Source organism: Stegostoma tigrinum, chromosome 14 (genome assembly GCF_030684315.1).
Source record: "Stegostoma tigrinum isolate sSteTig4 chromosome 14, sSteTig4.hap1, whole genome shotgun sequence".
Taxonomy (NCBI): Eukaryota; Metazoa; Chordata; class Chondrichthyes; order Orectolobiformes; family Stegostomatidae; genus Stegostoma; species Stegostoma tigrinum.
Genome location: NC_081367.1, coordinates 5,895,008 through 5,912,666, shown reverse-complemented (window position 1 = coordinate 5,912,666; position 17,659 = coordinate 5,895,008). Strand labels below are relative to the sequence as shown.

General features: G+C 45.0%; 1 protein-coding gene across 8 annotated transcripts in view; it reads right to left on the bottom strand.

Annotated features, from left to right (window-relative positions):
* Positions 1-6,308, bottom strand: part of LOC125457902 (AMMECR1-like protein) — a 65,348-nt gene extending 59,040 nt beyond the window's left edge. For 4 of the 8 annotated variants that reach the window (XM_048542677.2, XM_048542680.2, XM_048542679.2 and 1 more), the window contains exons 1-2: positions 6,008-6,119; positions 2,748-2,840 (exon numbers count right to left, since the gene is read on the bottom strand). Coding sequence is in view for 3 of the 8 variants with exons in the window: in XM_059650964.1 (XP_059506947.1) it covers positions 6,008-6,110 (103 nt within the window). In the remaining 5 variants the exon portion in view is untranslated. Of the gene's footprint in view, positions 1-2,747; positions 2,841-6,007 lie in introns of all 8 variants that reach the window. The other 4 variants (XM_059650964.1, XM_048542674.2, XM_048542676.2 and 1 more) reach the window with 2 other exon arrangements.
* Between the last annotated feature and the right edge of the window lie 11,351 nt (positions 6,309-17,659).

Below are 17,659 nucleotides of genomic sequence, written 5' to 3'. Positions count from 1 at the left end.
GCTAATCATACATACATTTTCCATTCCCTCTAGAATCCAACAGCAAGCACATCACCTCTTAACCTTCTCTTTTCCAGTGAGGACATGACCAATTTACATAATCACTCCTCATAATCTAACCCCACAATCCTTCTGGTTGTTTTCTTCTGTATCCTTTCATTAACTGCAGTTTCCTGTGTAAAACTGTGGTGACCAAGACTGCATACAGTATTCTAATAAATTATTAGTATGACTGCATTTAAAGTGCAGGGTGACTTTGGTGTCGACCTTTCACTAAATCCCACTATTTGCTTTACTCATTGCCACTAAGCATTGTTGCGATACCTTCGATGTACTGTCTAATGAGGACCCTCAGATCTCTCTCACTATCCATGCACATTCTTGTCTCACTGTCTAAGTGAGAACTTCTTGTTTTTTGCCTCTATGATAGGTATCAGGGAATTACTCACAAACAAGGACACCTCCACACTTGACTGAATTCTGCCTTCAGTTGACTTTCAAACCATCTGTATCAAGTCTACCACAAGCTTTCAATTTTGTTTCTTTCAGATTTCACTTCAGGGGGTTTCTCTTTGATTTTCTCCATTGTATTTGGCACTCTTAGACACATGCACTGCCCAGTAAGCCACAGGAAGTCCAAGAGTTAAATCATACCTCAGCTCAGCTGTCTATCTTGTCTGCTGCTCTCCACTTGACTTGCATGGGAAACACCCTGCAGCTGACAATCTATTTAGCCTGACTAGCCAAACTGTATGCATTCTCTCAGACACATGTACAGTAAAGTCAACCAGCAACACCACTAATCAAGAAACTAGACAATGTCTAGACAGTAAGAATACATGCAAAAGCACAAAGCAGAACTGAACTCAAAGTGCATTTTTAATGCATTTAAAACTGACTGGGATTCAGAGTTTTAGTTTTTTTTTGTTTCTGTAAAACTTGAGTATACAGGTGCACACCACGGGTGTGCTAAAGGTGTCTTTCCATTCATTTTTCTTTCAATCATTCCACGTAGTGAACAGTATTCATTTTGTAAGGTTATTATCCAGGGACAGCACGGTGGTTCAGTGGTTAACACTGCTGCCTCACAGCACCAGGGACCCACCCTCGGGTGCTCTCCCTGTGTCTGCGTGGGTTTCCTACAGGTGCTCCGGTTTCCTCCCACAGCCAAAGATGTGCGGGCTAGCTGGATTGGCCTTGCTAAATTGCCCGTAGCGTTCAGGGATGTATAGATTAGATGGGTTATAAGGAAATGGGTCTGAGTGGGATGCTCCAAGGATCAGTGTGGACTTGTTGGGTCAAAGAGCCTGTTTTCACACCGTAGGGATTCTATGATAAGTAGGAACTCCCAGAAAAATGATCCTGGACTCAAAATAGTTCTTGCTTCCATGTAAAATAGGATCCAGACACTATTGGAAACTGGAGAAAAGATTCACTAAGCAGGTAGCAGAACTGGTTTTTAAGCATGGGGTAGATTGAGCAGACCAGATCTGTTTTTCAGAGAAGTGATTTGACAAAGATCTCAAAGCTTACAAAGGATTTGAGGATAGGTAGAGAAAGGGCTTCCACTTCCAAGATAATTCAGAACAAGGCAGGGCCATTCAAAAAAAAAGGGCTAATGTTCCAAGAGAAACTTCTTTGCCACCAGAGGGTAGTGACAATGTAGAACTCACTACCAGAAGAAATAGCAATGGTAAATAATACAGATGTAACTTAGGACGGAGAAGGGAAGAGAATGAAATGTTGATGGGGTTAAATGAAGGATGGAAGGAAATTCATGTGTATCACAAACACCAGAACTAATTATTAGGCATGAATGTGTCTGTGCTATGAATATCATGCATCACCTCAAGAGGCAAAATAGATCCATGAGCTCGTTAGATACCAATCTTACTGGCAGCAAGCACCAAGCACCAAACATTTGCACGTGGGAGGGAAGAGAAATCACAGGGACATTCACCTCCAACACATTGCAGCAATGATGGCTGCCAGATCACCCTCCAGCACACAACTGGTACGTGAATGGTAATTTTAAACCAAACATTTCGACTTCATTTGCAGCAACATTCGTGCTTCTTCATTCTCATCTGTCTTGTGTCTGTACCGACATGCAATATATTGCCTCCTGTTTATACAAACTGTATAAAATCAGCTTTCTAATCAGCTTGCACATTATCATTCAGTTCATTTCCTTTGTCTATGTATTGTTAGTATTATCTGTTGTTGTTTAGGTAAGATGGTGGTGCAATGTAATGTCACTAGGATGTGTAATGCATGGCTAGTGCTTTGGGAACTGGAGTTCAAATCCTACCGCAGCAGCTACTGGAATTTAAATTCAATTCATATATCTGGAAATATATGTCTCAATAGCAGAGAGCAAAAATGATCAATTGTTGTAAAAACCCAGCCGCCTCACTCATGTCCTTTAGGGATGGGAATCTGATGTTCTTAAACTATTCACTTCAAGGACAATTAGGGACAGCCTTGCCAGAGGCAGCCACTTCACAAGAAGGAACATGAAAATAAAACTTTTATCTGCAGTTCTCGCAAGCACACTGCCCATCTCCCCTTCCTTACCAATGTTCTTTTTCACATTTCTGCTATAACTTGGGTATACGTTTCCTGCTTCCTCTCTCCTACAGATTGATCTGTTGCACTTTTCTTCACTATCTCTTCATGTCAATTGGCCCTTCCCACAACAACTGGTGATGCTTAACATGACTATAAGAGGTAAAATGCAGTATCACCTTCAGTAAATCATAGAATCACACACATGGCTGGATCTCCCAGTGCCCGCTGGCTGACTCAGAAGAGCCAGGTGCCTCACCGATTCATGTGGGCTGCAGGTAACAGCAACAGTGAGCCCTGCTTCTTAACATTAAATCCACACTCTTTCATGGGTTTGTTTTAAGTGTGTGTGAGAGAGAGAGACAGAGAGAGAGAGAGAGAGAGAGAGAGAGAGAGAGAGAGAGAGAGAGAGAGAGAGACACACACAAAGTAAACATCTGGAGCTCTACACCTGCAGCCATCACACCACATCCTGAAGCTCTCCCACACAAGTCTGTTGCCAATGTCAGGGATGTTCTTTGGAGGAAACAACTGGATTTCCATCAAGAGCCCAAGAAGTACATTTCTTTTTAAAAATCCATCTGAAAAAGTTTAATGGCACAATCTTTCCCCTAGGAGCCAGTCAGTGGTGTTTCATTTGAATTTCCACACAAGCCCCAACTAAGCAAAGCAAGAAACAGATTGCCATTGTTTCCTGGTGCAATCAACAATAATAAAAAAAAATCTGGCATGTGTGATTGAAGAGGCCCCAAGCTGTGAATGGCACATTAAAGGCAAGGGTCTAGGATACAGGAATTCCACATGGAGGGAGGAGCGGATGGGGAGCGGGGAATGAGATTTGGGCGAGAAAGATGAGATGAGGCGAGACGATGTTGGGGGAAGAGAGACGAGGCGAGATGATGGGGAGGTGGGGGGGAAGAGACGAGGCGAGATGATGGGGGGGGGGGGAAGAGACGAGGCGAGATGATGGGGGGGGGGAAGAGACGAGGCGAGATGATGGGGAGGGGGGAAGAGACGAGGCGAGATGATGGGGAGGGGGGAAGAGACGAGGCGAGATGATGGGGAGGGGGGAAGAGACGAGGCGAGATGATGGGGAGGGGGGAAGAGACGAGGCGAGATGATGGGGGGTGGAAGAGACGAGGCGAGATGATGGGGGGGGGGGAAGAGACGAGGCGAGATGATGGGGAGAGGGGGGGAAAGAGACGAGGCGAGATGATGGGGAGAGGGGGGGAAAGAGACGAGGCGAGATGATGGGGAGAGGGGGGGAAGAGACGAGGCGAGATGATGGGGAGGGGGGGGAAGAGACGAGGCGAGATGATGGCGAGGGGGGGGAAGAGACGAGGCGAGATGATGGGGAGAGGGGAAGAGACGAGGCGAGATGATGGGGGGGAGAAGAGATGAGGTGAGATGATGGTGGGGGGAAGAGACGAGGCGAGATGACGGGGGGGAGAGAGAGACAAGGCGAGATGATGGGGGGGAAGAGATGAGGCAAGATAATGGGGGGGAAAGAGAGACGAGGCGAGATGATGGGGAGGGGAAGAGAGACAAGGCGAGATGATGAGGAGGGGAAGAGAGACAAGACGAGATGATGGGGGGGGAGGGGGAGGGCAGAGGCGGTGTGTGAGGGGGGAGAAAGGGGAGGAGAGGGGGAGGGAGTGGGGGAGGGGGGAAGTGGGGGAGGGGGGGGAAGGGAGGGGGGGGTGGTGAGGCTCAGATGGGGGGCGTAGGTGGTGGGGGGTGCTGGACGGGGAGGGGTGCCTGAGACTGGTGGGGTGGGCGTGTCTGAGACAGGCAGAAAGGCTGGCTGAGACAGACAGTCTGAGACGGGGGGAGGGGGGGGGGGAGTCTGAGATGTGGGGGGGGGGGGAGAGTCTGAGATGTGGGGGGGGGAGAGTCTGAGATGTGGGGGGGGGGGAGAGTCTGAGATGTGGGGGGGGGGGGGGGAGTCTGAGATGTGGGGGGGGTGGGAGTCTGAGATGTGGGGGGGGGGGGAGTCTGAGATGTGGGGGGGGGGGGGGAGTCTGAGACGGGGGGGAAGGGGGGGTGTCTGAAACAGGGAAGCGGGGTGTGTCTGAGACGGGGGGGTAAGGATGGGGTCCGAGATGTTGGGAAAGGTGGGGTCGGAGCCGGGGGGGGGGGGGGGAGAAAAGAGGGGGTCTGCCATGGGGGGGGGGGGGGGGGCGAAGGGGCGTCTGAGACGGGGGGGGCGAAGGGGCGTCTGAGACGGGGGGGCGAAGGGGCGTCTGAGACGGGGGGAGGCGAAGGGGCGTCTGAGACGGGGGGAGGCGAAGGGGCGTCTGAGACGGGGGGGGAGAAGGGGCGTCTGAGACGGGGGGGAGAAGGGGCGTCTGAGACGGGGGGGAGAAGGGGCGTCTGAGACGGGGGGGGAGAAGGGGCGTCTGAGACAGGGGGGGAGAAGGGGCGTCTGAGACGGGGGGGGGAGAAGGGGCGTCTGAGACGGGGGGGGGAGAAGGGGCGTCTGAGACGGGGGGGGAGAAGGGGCGTCTGAGACGGTGGGGGAGAAGGGGCGTCTGAGACGGTGGGGGAGAAGGGGCGTCTGAGACGGTGGGGGAGAAGGGGCGTCTGAGACGGGGGGAGAAGGGGCGTCTGAGACTGGGGGGAGAAGGGGCGTCTGAGACTGGGGGGAAGGGGCGTCTGAGGCGGGGGGAAGGGGCGTCTGAGGCGGGGGGGGTAGGGGCGTCTGAGGCGGGGGGGGGTAGGGGCGTCTGAGGCGGGGGGGGTAGGGGCGTCTGAGGCGGGGGGGTAGGGGCGTCTGAGGCGGGGGGGGTAGGGGCGTCTGAGGCGGGGGGGGGTAGGGGCGTCTGAGACGGTGGGGGAGAAGGGGCGTCTGAGACGGTGGGGGAGAAGGGGCGTCTGAGACGGGGGGAGAAGGGGCGTCTGAGACTGGGGGGAGAAGGGGCGTCTGAGACTGGGGGGAAGGGGCGTCTGAGGCGGGGGGAAGGGGCGTCTGAGGCGGGGGGGGTAGGGGCGTCTGAGGCGGGGGGGGTAGGGGCGTCTGAGGCGGGGGGGTAGGGGCGTCTGAGGCGGGGGGGGTAGGGGCGTCTGAGGCGGGGGGGGGTAGGGGCGTCTGAGACGGGGGGGGTAGGGGCGTCTGAGACGGGGGTGCGACAGGGTTGGGGGGGCTGTGAGGAGAGGAGGGGGAGATGGATGGATGGGAGAGTTGTGTAGGCGGGTGGGCAGGAGTGGGGACGGGGGTCAAAGGGAGGGGTGTCCGGAGGCCGGGGGTGGGGTTGGGGATGTTCTCCGGGATTGTTGCCAGGGTGAAATGTCCGGGAATTACTCCTCTTCACCGAAGATGGGCAGGGCAGGGCAGGATGCAGCGGGGGGGGGGGGGGGGGGGAAGGTGATGGGCGGTAATGACAGGCCGGGACACACACAGCCCGAAGGCGGGCAAGCCTGTGAAGAGTGAATGTCAAACCTGGTATAGTGGAGAGTGCTGCTTGGGACGGTCCCTCAGTCTCAAACAAGGGCAGGAGCAGGAGGCCGGCCTCTTTCCTGGCACACATTCCCTCCTCGATCATCGAGCCATGTCACACAGCAGAGATCTCACCAGAAACCCCCGACAAAGCAACCGTAAGCGGTGTGGAGAGGCAGAGAAAGAGAGAGAGAGAAGGGGAGGAGGGGGAGGGAGCGAACGAGCGAAAACGCGGCCAGTTAGCCAGCGGAAAGACTGAAGAGGCCGGAGGACTGAAACTACCCTCCACTATCCCGGCGGCCACCGCAACACGACAACATGTAAGGGGCCTGCGCGCGCCGACTCGAGACACGTTGGCGTCAAATCAGAGCTCGGAGGACCCCCAGGGAGGACATGCCTGCTTCCCAGCGATCACTGGGGCCGCGCACGGTCGCAGTCAGAGCTCGGAGGACCCAGGGAGGCCCTCCAATATCCCAGGATTCTTTGAGAGGTGGGTGTGCTGCTCGTTGAGAGTTGGCTCCATGGTAACGTAGTTGGTGATGGCTTGGACTGATCGCCAGTCGGTTTCTCATGTAGATTTATTTAGATTCGGTAGAAGCGTTCAAAATCGCGAGGGTTCTCGACTGTGTAGGCAGGCAGAAAATGTCCCCCACTGGTGGAAGTCCAGAGGAGACACAGCTTCAAGGTGATTGACGAGAGAAGCAATGGCGACGTGAGGAGGAGTAAAGGCTTTCACAGCGACAGGTTAGCATCAGGAATAATGCTGCCTGTGAGTGGGACAAGGCAGATTCAAATGTGGCCGAGATACTAGGTGCAGAGATAACACACAGTCTGGAGCTGGAGGAACACAGCAGGCCAGGCAGCATCAGGGGAGCAGGAAAGCTGACGTTTCAGATCGGGACTCTTTCTCGTAATTTCTAGAAGGTCAGCTTTCCTGCTCCCCTGATGCTGCCTGGCCTGCTGTGTTCCTCCGGCTCCAGACTGTGTTATCTCTGACTCCAGCATCTGCAGTTCTTACTGTCTCTGACTCGGTGCAGGTTTTACGAGACCATCCAGTATTTTGTTCACAACTGCCCTGTCTCTCAGGTTCGACAGCACCTCCCCTCCCTCAGCCATCTGTTACAGGTTTTCACTCCTTTGCTGCCGCCCCAAGCACACTCGCGCACACACACGTATACCCACACCCCATGCCAAATTGTCCACGTTGCTTTCCGCAACACTTGATCACCTTGTTGGGACTGGCCAAATTGACACTGCAGAGAGCAGTCACTGTCATTGTCGAGGGTGAATGGCCTCTTCCCATTCTATGATTCTGTCAGCTCGTTGGGCACATTTGTTGTGCAGCCGCAGGGTCTGCCTGCATAACAACAGTCGTTTCACTCTGGACCACTTTTGCAGCAATGACTTTTGTCATTTTCTGTGTAAATACAAATATTTCTCCCAAATCTACAAAAAATACCTCAAACCAAAATATAGAAAGGTTTGCATTTATATAGCACCTTTCACAACCAAAGCATTTTATAAGAGGAAACATACTCTCTGCATGTACCCTGTAAGAATGTCAAGTATCAATCAAGTTGCCTCTTGGCCTTGTAAACTCCAGCCTGTCCAATCTTCCCTTCTAAGCCAACCTGACCATTCCAAATATTAGCCTGGTAAACATCTGAACTGCTTATTACATTTCTCAGTCAGGAAGAGTGAGAATGATAGCAAGCATCTCTTAATCTCATAACCCTAGATGTTTTTGTTCCTCACAACCATCAACAAACACACAGAGCTAGACCCTTTATATACTTCACTGTGAAGGAAAACCGAGCTCAAAGGACACCTGAGTTTAAATAATATTTGGGAAATCACAACAGTGCTTCATTGGAGGCTGCATTGATGATGTTGCCCAGCAGGATAATGAAATGTCTGCAGAACATCGAACCAGTTCAGCGAGCCAACCAACCACAATAAGAGAAAGCCATTTACACCCACAATGAGGAGTTTTTTTATACTGAGACAGTAATGAATCTTTGGAATTCCTTAACACAGAGGACTGCAGAAGCCCAGTTATTGAGTATGTTTAAAATAGAGATTTACATTTTAATTACCAATGATGTAAAAAGATATGGGGTACTATGGAAAAGGCATTGAAGTGAATGATCAGATGCGATCATATTGTTAAACAGGCTCAATGGGCTGAATGGCCTACTCCTACTCCTACATTTCACATAGCATGATAATATGTGCATAAGTATGGAACATAAGCCCCAAAATAACACAAAGACTGCTACAATAATTTATAAAGTTTAGTCTGGGAGGTCTTAATAACACTAAGAGCGACTTCAAAGGGATTTCTGAGAAATGGCCAGGAACAAGAACAGCTTGCATGTCTGTGAGTGGGTCTCAGACCCAAAGTCAGTCTCAGGTCTTGATCTGCCAGCGAGGTTCTGGCTCAAGAGAGGGCTAGAATTGGAGTTGGGCTGTGGTGTTGATAAGGTGGAAGAGAACATTGGCTGGGGGGGAGTGCTATTAAGGATGTGGTTGAAAATTTGAGTTACAATTGTTTGGAGCTCTCTGGATAGTCATGGGCATTGGGGAGAGGTTTGGCAGCATTGATTTTATAGGACTATGGGTGCAATGAACATCAGGTCAGAGAATTGCATTCAAGCACATCCATTGTGGGGCTACAGTTGGAAGCTCCCAAAGCTCAGTAATGAAACCACAAGATACCCTGGCCACCAATTTAAAGGACACATCAGAAGCAAATAAACTGCTTAGGTACACCTAATGATAAGTCTACCAGTGTAACAAACCAGCACAAATGAATATTATGATACAAAAATATGACAGGAAGTGTGTGTAACATTAGAGTATTGTAATCTTTATATTCCTACTGTGTAACCTTCACTTCCTGTAATTGCTCTTGTGTTATAATCATCTTTAAGCCATTAAAAGTTGGCTGTCAATAATCCCAATTATTTCAAAATAAAACTGAAGCAGAGAAGAACATAACAGGGAAGCAAAATGAGGACAATTGTCAGGAAATGCCAACTGAAGAGTTTTGGAACTCTGACGCACCCACTTGGTCACTGTTCAGATCCCAGATTTTTCTTTTAATGAAACAGCACCATTCTGTTGAGTAGGTTGTATCTGCTGTCTGAATGTGGTCCCCTCTACATTGGGTTATCACTTTGTCGAGCACCATATTTTCATTGCCTGCCATTTTAATTTTCTGTCCGAGTCTGATCTCTCTGTCTGCAGCCTCCTACAAGTGTTTAGGGAACCACTTCATCTTTCTGCTGAGCTCATTACATCCTTCCAGACTCCACATTGCGTTTAACCAGTTTAGATCTTAACCACTGTTTCCATTTCCTCTTGAACATTCTGGAAAAGTTTATACCTCCTTTGGATTTATGATTTGATTCTTTATTTGTCTGATCACCTCCTTTTATCTTATACCATCAATGTCTTCATGTGCTATAAAATTCAAAATTAGTACAGTACTTTTATTGGACGCTGGTCAGTCTACATGTAGAGCACTGTGTACGGTTCTGGCCTCTGTACTATTAAAAGCTAATAAAGAACTATAGGGAAATTCACACATCCAAGAACCATTCAGAAAACACCGGACTCAATGTTTGTAGACGATTCTCAGAGATTTAAACAAATGCTACCAAATTTGGATATTGCCTCCTCAGCCTGACACTAACTCCTCCTTGTCCTGGATAAACCTTAGGAGTCCTCCATCCCACCTTCTTCACTTTAAAATTTATGCTACTAACCCCCAGCTTCCTACCAGGATCATCCCTTCAGTATGATCAAAACCCAAGAAAAACCTCTCCCAGTGAAACCAAAACTTGGGTCAAACTTCTCACTAATGACAGTAAACCCAGGGCCACCCTCTTCCCAATACTGTCGAACATCGTCAATGTTCCTCCTTAATCATAGTTTAAATGACAGGGACTATGAGCTAGCTGCACAAGGTAAAACTACATAGAAAATAAAGATCTCTCATTGGAGTTCTAAATAATGGACAAAATCAAGACTTCAATCCCAAAAACATTATCTAAAATTCCAGAATTTAATCTAGTACAACTAGGATTTAACTTATTCTACCATGCTACATGACAAAGAGTCAGTGAGTTGTACAGCCCAGAAACAGACTCTTCAGTCCAACTCATCCATGCCAATGAGATATCCTGAATTAATCTAGTCCCATTTGCCAGCATTTAGCCTTCCTATTCATGTACCCATCCAGATGCCTTTTAAATGTTGTAATTCTACCAGCCTCTACCACGTCCTCTGGCAGCTCACTCCATGCACACACCACCCTCTGTGTGAAAAAGTTGTCCCTCAGGTCCCTTTTATTTCTTTCCCCTGTCACCTTAAACTATGCTGAATTGTTTTGGACTCCCCTACCATTGACTATTCACCCAATCATTGCTCATCATGATTTTATAAACTTTTACAAGGTCACCCCTAACCTCCAAACCTCTAGGGAGAATAGTTCCAGCCTATTCAGCCTCTCCCTCTAGCTCAAACCCTCCAACACTTGCAACATCCTTGTAAACCTTTTCTGAACCCTTTCAAGTTTAACAACATCTTTCCTATAGCAGGGAGACCAGAATTGAACGCAGTATTCCAAAAGTGACCGAACCAATGTCCTGTACAGCCGCAACATAATGTCACAACTCCTATACTCAATGCATTAAGCAATGAAAGCAAGCATACCAAACGCCTTGTTCACTATCCTGTCTACCTGTAACTCTACTTCAAGAAACTATGAACCTGTACACCAAGCCTCTGTTTGTCAGCAGTCCCCAGGACCTTACCATTAAGGTTGTTATAAAACAGCAAATAGTCCTTGTAAGCAATGCTGTGAGTGAGGCTACTAGTTAAAGATAAAAGTGATCTTTTGTGGTTTTTCTTACATACTCCCTGGTCTTACAAGTGCAGCACATGGGGAATTTATTTTACATGTTATCAACAGTGCACAGGAAAGGTTTTGGGAGGAAGAAAGTGTGATATCTGCAGGGGCTTAAAAATGTGGTTTAAAAAAAACACGTATTATCTGGGAGTAATTCTTCAATGAAAGGGATATAGCAAAGTTTTGCAGTCACCAGCTAATCTCACATTAAGTGAACAAGCAGAAGGCAGTGGAAAGATAGCAACTGCACGACAGAAGGTTCAGTGTGCAGATGTGAGGTTACCAAAGACAAGGGAAGATAACAGTATTACAGGAATTATTTTAATTTATTTTAAAACAAGAACTGTATGCTCAGATGGGAGATAAAAATGTAGAATTGAAAACACTTTATTCAGGAATAGCAGAAAATACATTTACTGAACAAAGTTATCTATTTGCAATAAAATTGAGGAAATTAAGGCTTTACAAATGAAAAACAGCCTTAGGGACAGTATGAAAAATGACCGGAAAAAGTATTAAAGTCAGCAGTTGGAAATATGAATTAAATAAAGATGGACAGGAAATTAATTAATTGAATCAAGTCGTCAGATTGGCAGAAAGTTGTGGGAATAATGGAATAAATATTTAGAATTCAAGATGGAAAGTATCCTTGAAAAATTAAACTTGGTAATGCTCCCAGAAAAAAAGTACACTTATGCAGAATTGGAAGAAATCAAATGAAATGTGTGAAGTTGATAAATTGTAAGAAGATATATAAAGTTGGCACTGAGGCATAAAATAGAAAGAAATCAAAATCAGCAAACAATGTATTTGCTAAATGAAAGAGGCAACAGAATCTGCTTATCCCTTCATGCAGCCTTACTGCTGAGAGGCAGCATTACAGGGCCGCCACAGGACATCCAGCTATAAGAGCAGTAGACAGGATGAGGATAGTATATTTGGACTGTTAATAGGTGATAATCTGATATCTGAAACTATGGGCTCTAGTCAGTGTTCACAATGTGACAGTCAGTGACAAAATAACTGCTTCAGGCTCTTTCCTTGTCCTCCAGGGTTGGATGCCATGTTAGACCAGTGACTTTTACTGTCAGGAACAGCATTTTTGCAACTAGGTTTCATTGCCAACTGTGGAATCATATTTTGTGAGGTAAAAATCTTTTCTGAGGTGACTGGCCAGAAATCTGTAATGGCAGGAGAGCCATTGTCCTGTAGTTAGTATCATCTGCCTCTTCCATCATTCCATCATAATGTAGAGCTGAGTACACTGTGGAACACTGATAAGCCTTGGCCTTATTTAAAACTAGAGTGTGCGCTGGAAATGAATGAGATACTAGTCCTGTGATCGAAATACCAAATACACCCAAAAATTACTGGTACCAGAAATAAGGAAACGTTCATTTGGTTGCAAGAAATGTGATTATATAAATACATCTCTCTCACTAGCTTGCTTTTCTGTTGAAGTTCCTGTGTGTTATAACAACCTGCTATATTTCTGCAGCAGTTTCTGTTTTTGTTTCAGATTTGCAGCATCCACAGTTCTTTGTTTTATTTACTTCACATTCTGTATTATCCAATTCAGCTCTTTCCCTTTTTCTGTGTGTCTGCTGAGTCGAAGTATTTCCTTGCCCATGGGAGGGAGGTCAGACATGGGTGAGCTTTGGAAATGGTGATTCCCAGATAGAGCATTAATCTTCTGCTGCATTTGGAACATGCTGCAAAGTTCTAAGTGAGAGGGAGGGAGAGTCTGCAAACAAGCTCATCGAAAAACTAATGAATGGCTTGGAGAGGGCCAGACAGAGATTTTCAAAGCAGCCACATGAAAGTATGAATGCCCTGGGCCACACTACTGCCATAATTTGTTGTTGCTGCTGAATTAAGTATTGGTGGGGAGAAAGGTCACTGAAACTGAGGTGCTCAAAGTGTGACACAGTGTTGGGCTCACTTTAGCAGAGTGGGTCAAATACCTTGTTGTTGACCATTTGGATAGCTATGTTTTGCAGGAAGTGGTGGTTTAGTAGCAATGGACCAGTGATCCAGGCTAAAACATAGTTCAAATCGCACCACAATTTAAAATTCTCACAAACTAATCTGGATTGAAAAGCTAATCTCAGTGATGATAGCAATGTAACTGTCATTGATTGTTATGAAAACCTGTTTGAATCACTATTATTCTTTAAGTGAGGAAGTCCAGGGTCCTTAACCAGTGTGGCCTGCATGTCATTCCGGATCCAAAGCAATGTGGGTAACTTTTAACAAATGCTGGCCTTTCCAGTGATGCCCACGTCGCATGAACAATTAAGAAAAGCTGCTGGCCTTGTGTTCTCTGTTGCTGTATTCTTCCAGCCTGACTGTGGCTGCCAACTGCCTTTGAGCATTGCCACAAATTGGTCATGTTCTGGTCAGAGGACATGAAGAGAAAATTCAAAGAAAGAAATTTTTTTGTGTGTGCGTATTTAAATTCTGTTTCAAAAGTGGACAACCTTACAGGATTCACAGAATGGCTGATCATGTGATCATATTTCCTACTGTGAAACTTCTGAACTCCACGCTTTGTATAAACATTCAATGTAAAGTTAAACAAAGGGTCTGGAGACAAGTCAACTCCTTTCAACCAGCTGCGGACAAAGGAAAACATTACAATCCATGATTCTAAAATGGGAGCTAATGCTTTTACAGATACCTCAACATCTTGCAACAGAAACTCTGACAAGTAAGGTAAAGCTTCACAGCTAGGTTAAAGGCTTTCCAATTAGCCCACTGAGATTGATACTGAGCACCTGAAACGCTTGTCATTGTCACATGAACTGAAATTGGAGCTTGTTGAATATCTTTAAACATATGTTCCTGGGATTCTAAATGAATAACTGTCTCACCTCCACAGAGAAAGCAGGGTTCCAGGGCGAGTTGGCAGTCAGTCTCAGATTCTCCATCACTGTCTATAAGTTAGGAAAGAAGACTATGCTTTGCTTGCAAGAAGGAAAACCACTGGATCAACTCAACAAGGCAACTGTTATTGGACAGACTACCAGGAGATTGTGACCTCATCTTTAATACTTCTGGATTCACTAAAACTTGTAATTTATAACTTATCTCCTCTCCTGTCTTCCTTAATTTCCTGAGGGCATGTGTGCTTAAATGAAATAGCAAAGCAATTCTCCCACGTTTTGACACTTTGTGAATAAATCCTTCCTGTGAGGTCAACTTAAAGGATTTTACTGTGAGGTTATTTTTTAAAATGGAATCTGAAAGCAAGGGTGTTAGGAACATCATTCTGCCTACCTCAGTAAGGGATGGAGTAAAAGTGAAAGGAGTGAATCAAACAAGACCTCACTGTCTCAAATTTAAACGGGGGCAAGCAGTCATCATTTAAATTCATCACTGCACCAACATCAACACCCACCCCCCATCTCCTGCACCCCCACATTGTCTATGACAGGTACTAAACTCTCCTCTTGTTTAATTGGGACTTTACATGTTAAAATAGCATTGCTTCAATGATGCAGATACTGTGGAGGGGTCTGGGCCTTGAAATGATCCAGGCATTGGGCCTAAACCTGATCCCAGGTTAAAAGTTCAACTGTATAAAATTGCTGTTTGAATGTTATACCCACGCCTTTAATTGAATCCTCAATATCAACTTCAAACCCTTTTTCTGAGGCATGCAGGAAGATTGGAGGCTTGAAGGTAGGGCTGGTAGACAGGCCATCACACAAATTCTACAACATGAACACCCTGAAGATAGGATGGGCTGAGGATTAAAGTATGACAAACTGCACCTAGGAAGAAACAGTGGATCAGAGAGTGGGAACAAATGTCTTGAATGTCCACTTGGATGTAAGGTTGTTGGTGAAACAGGTCTCAAAACACCTTTCTGTTATTGAGTTTATTGAATATTCTGTCATCCACTACAGCCAGATATCTTCTCATCAATCTTGTTCATATTATTGGAGTAGGTGGAATCTGAGCCCAGACCTCCTGGCTCTGAGATAGGGACACTACCACTGTGCTGTTAGACTCTTCCCTTGTTTCCCCCTTAATCTATTAATCCAAATCAACAGAATTACTCCTATTATACTGACAGATTCTCCTCTTTAAAATAAAACCCTTAAAGAACAGAAATTAATGAAAAATAAACAAAAATAATTTATTGTTGTCTATCCTATAACAAAACATTCCATAGTCTCCTTCTTTGTTTAATCAAAGTCAGAAACAAAAAAGGTTTTCTTTTTCATACTCTTGTAACTTCTTATACCAATAGGCAATCCTCTTCACGAGTCTCCAGTGATTTTTTTTGGAGTAGCACCTTTTTTTCCCTGTAACAATCTGACAACTGGTGACTTGCATCTATCCACTTTATTATATAAATTTAGTTCTAGCATTTCCTTTATGTTAGCCAGGTCAATTCTCAATCTGTATCAAATGTACATTGTCCCAGTAAGAGCAGGTACCCTCATAATGGCATTTAGGTTGCCCCGTGCATAAAACCTCCTTTAGAATATTGAATGAACACACCCCTGCATCTATAGCTTCTGCTGTCTCAGCAGTTAAGGTACCTTCTACCCTTTCTACTTTCTTGGCTTCACCCCTATGAACACCATTTATTATACTTTCCCACCAAGAAATTTTTAAATTCTGCCAAATTCAAATTTCTGTCTAGAAGATTAGCATTGCTAAAAAGGTCTAACTTCATATCCTCTGGGTTGAGAAAGGCTAAAAATCTAGCCTTTTTCTGAATTTAGTTTCTTTCACATTTTATTTTCTATCAAGATACCCTCAACAGTAGCCTGTTTCATCATTGTACTCAGTTCCAATACATCATAACTGGCATCAGGTCCAGTCTAAGTGCGCAAGCAATTTAACTGTCCATTCAAGCTTCTTAACTGATCTGTTTCTTCCCTAGATGCAAAATCATCTTTCTGTGAGGATGTGGCCTAATTTATCAGGATATAATTAACACTTTCCAAGTAAGACTGTTGATTCAAAGTCACTCGACTTATTTTGCTTAATGTCTAACCCTAAATATAGTTAAAGAGCCCTGAAGCATGACTTCCAGTCTTAAATTGCCACAATTTTATTAATCATATATCAATCAAGATCCATAGAACCTTTGTGCAAAAAATCATCATTCTGCATTGTAAAGATGTCTGCTAATTTCCCTTTTTTTGATATCAGTAGAACATTTTTGAGTGGGCTTTCAGCAAAATCGATCTAATTGAAGACTCCTACACCCACAACACAGAAGAGCCTGGAGAATCTGCTCTTATGCCATTTATGCCCTGTTAGGGAGAATATTTTCTGTTTACCTGCATTTGTGTTATTGGTTTGCCTGTTTTCTGTCCGGTAGCTCAATATATGCAGTAAATTCTTTTTTACGTAGCTAACCCTTTTTTGGCATCTTTTATTCAGTTTCCTTGAGATTTGTTGGTAGACATTAAAAATTCTCAATTGTAAGAGTTTTTGCTTCTTGTTATGTTTTCAATATGTTCCGTAATGTTTATCCTTGTCAAACTATCACCTCTACTCACATAGATGTCGACAACTATGACAATTATTTTTTTTCTTTATCCAATACTTTCAAGGCCATTGCCACAACTTTGTCAAGGTCTGTTGCTAGTGATTGCCCTTCCATTTTCTTTTACAGATATTATGTTTATCATTGATCTCTTCTGCAAGTTTAGTCTGCTTATTGCCCGATATTACTGCAACCTTGTAAACTGATGGATGGGCAAATTGCTGATTTCATTTTAAAACAGTTAGCCTTTTTTGCCTCTACACTGCTATCTCCCAATATCAACAATACCTGCCAAACATGGGTCTTGTTAAAGAATTACAATGATATGTGGATTGTATATGTTGCAAAATCACTGATTTTCCAAAAACAGATTCCTTATTACACCCCGTTTAAATATTCATTTGAGCCTTCTCCTTAGTCAGCCTGCTCACTGGTAGGGGTCTTTCACACTATATCTGTGCAGATGAAGTGGTTTAGCCCAGCTATGTTACAAGGAATCAACATTTTTCAAATAACTTCGGCACATTCTCATCCCAGACCTGAAGCTGATGGAACACTCAAATTCCTTGACATTAATATTGAAAGATCTAGGTAACATTTAAACAATCCACTCTACAACTGTGAATGTGCATCCACTGTCAAATATAACACAGTTGAACTGAATGAATTTGTGACTGAAACATTCATTCCTACGTTGAAGCCTCTTGCAATGCATTCCCTCTGCCTGATCAGTACCTTCATCTTCTCCTTTCTGACCTTCCATATTGTATAGTACTTGAAAAACCATATTATTCAATTAGGACAATTAATTGTGGAATGGTATTTATAAGACACCTAGCTCAATCTCCTGTAATAGCTCCCTAGCTCGTGTCATCTAATTGTCAAATATACAAACAACTTCACCATTTTATAGATACTTTCAGCCCATATCTGAGTGGTGTAGCATTGCCACCACAAGTAAATCTCTCATTCTTTGTGTAACGTTTAAGCCAGGAAGGTTATCAGGGATGGATGTTTTTCCAGAAATGTATTTTGAAGGCTTTGGACGTTTGTACTTCTTTCTGGGAATCTACTCCTAGTTAATATGTCTGTCCACATTCAACAATTTAGCTCAGCTCGCCAATTTAAAGTCACATGTTGACTCTGGGATTTCCAAATAGACATCTTTCAATCTTAAATATGGTATCAAAATCTATCCATGCCTCAGATGCATTTAAAAATTCACTGT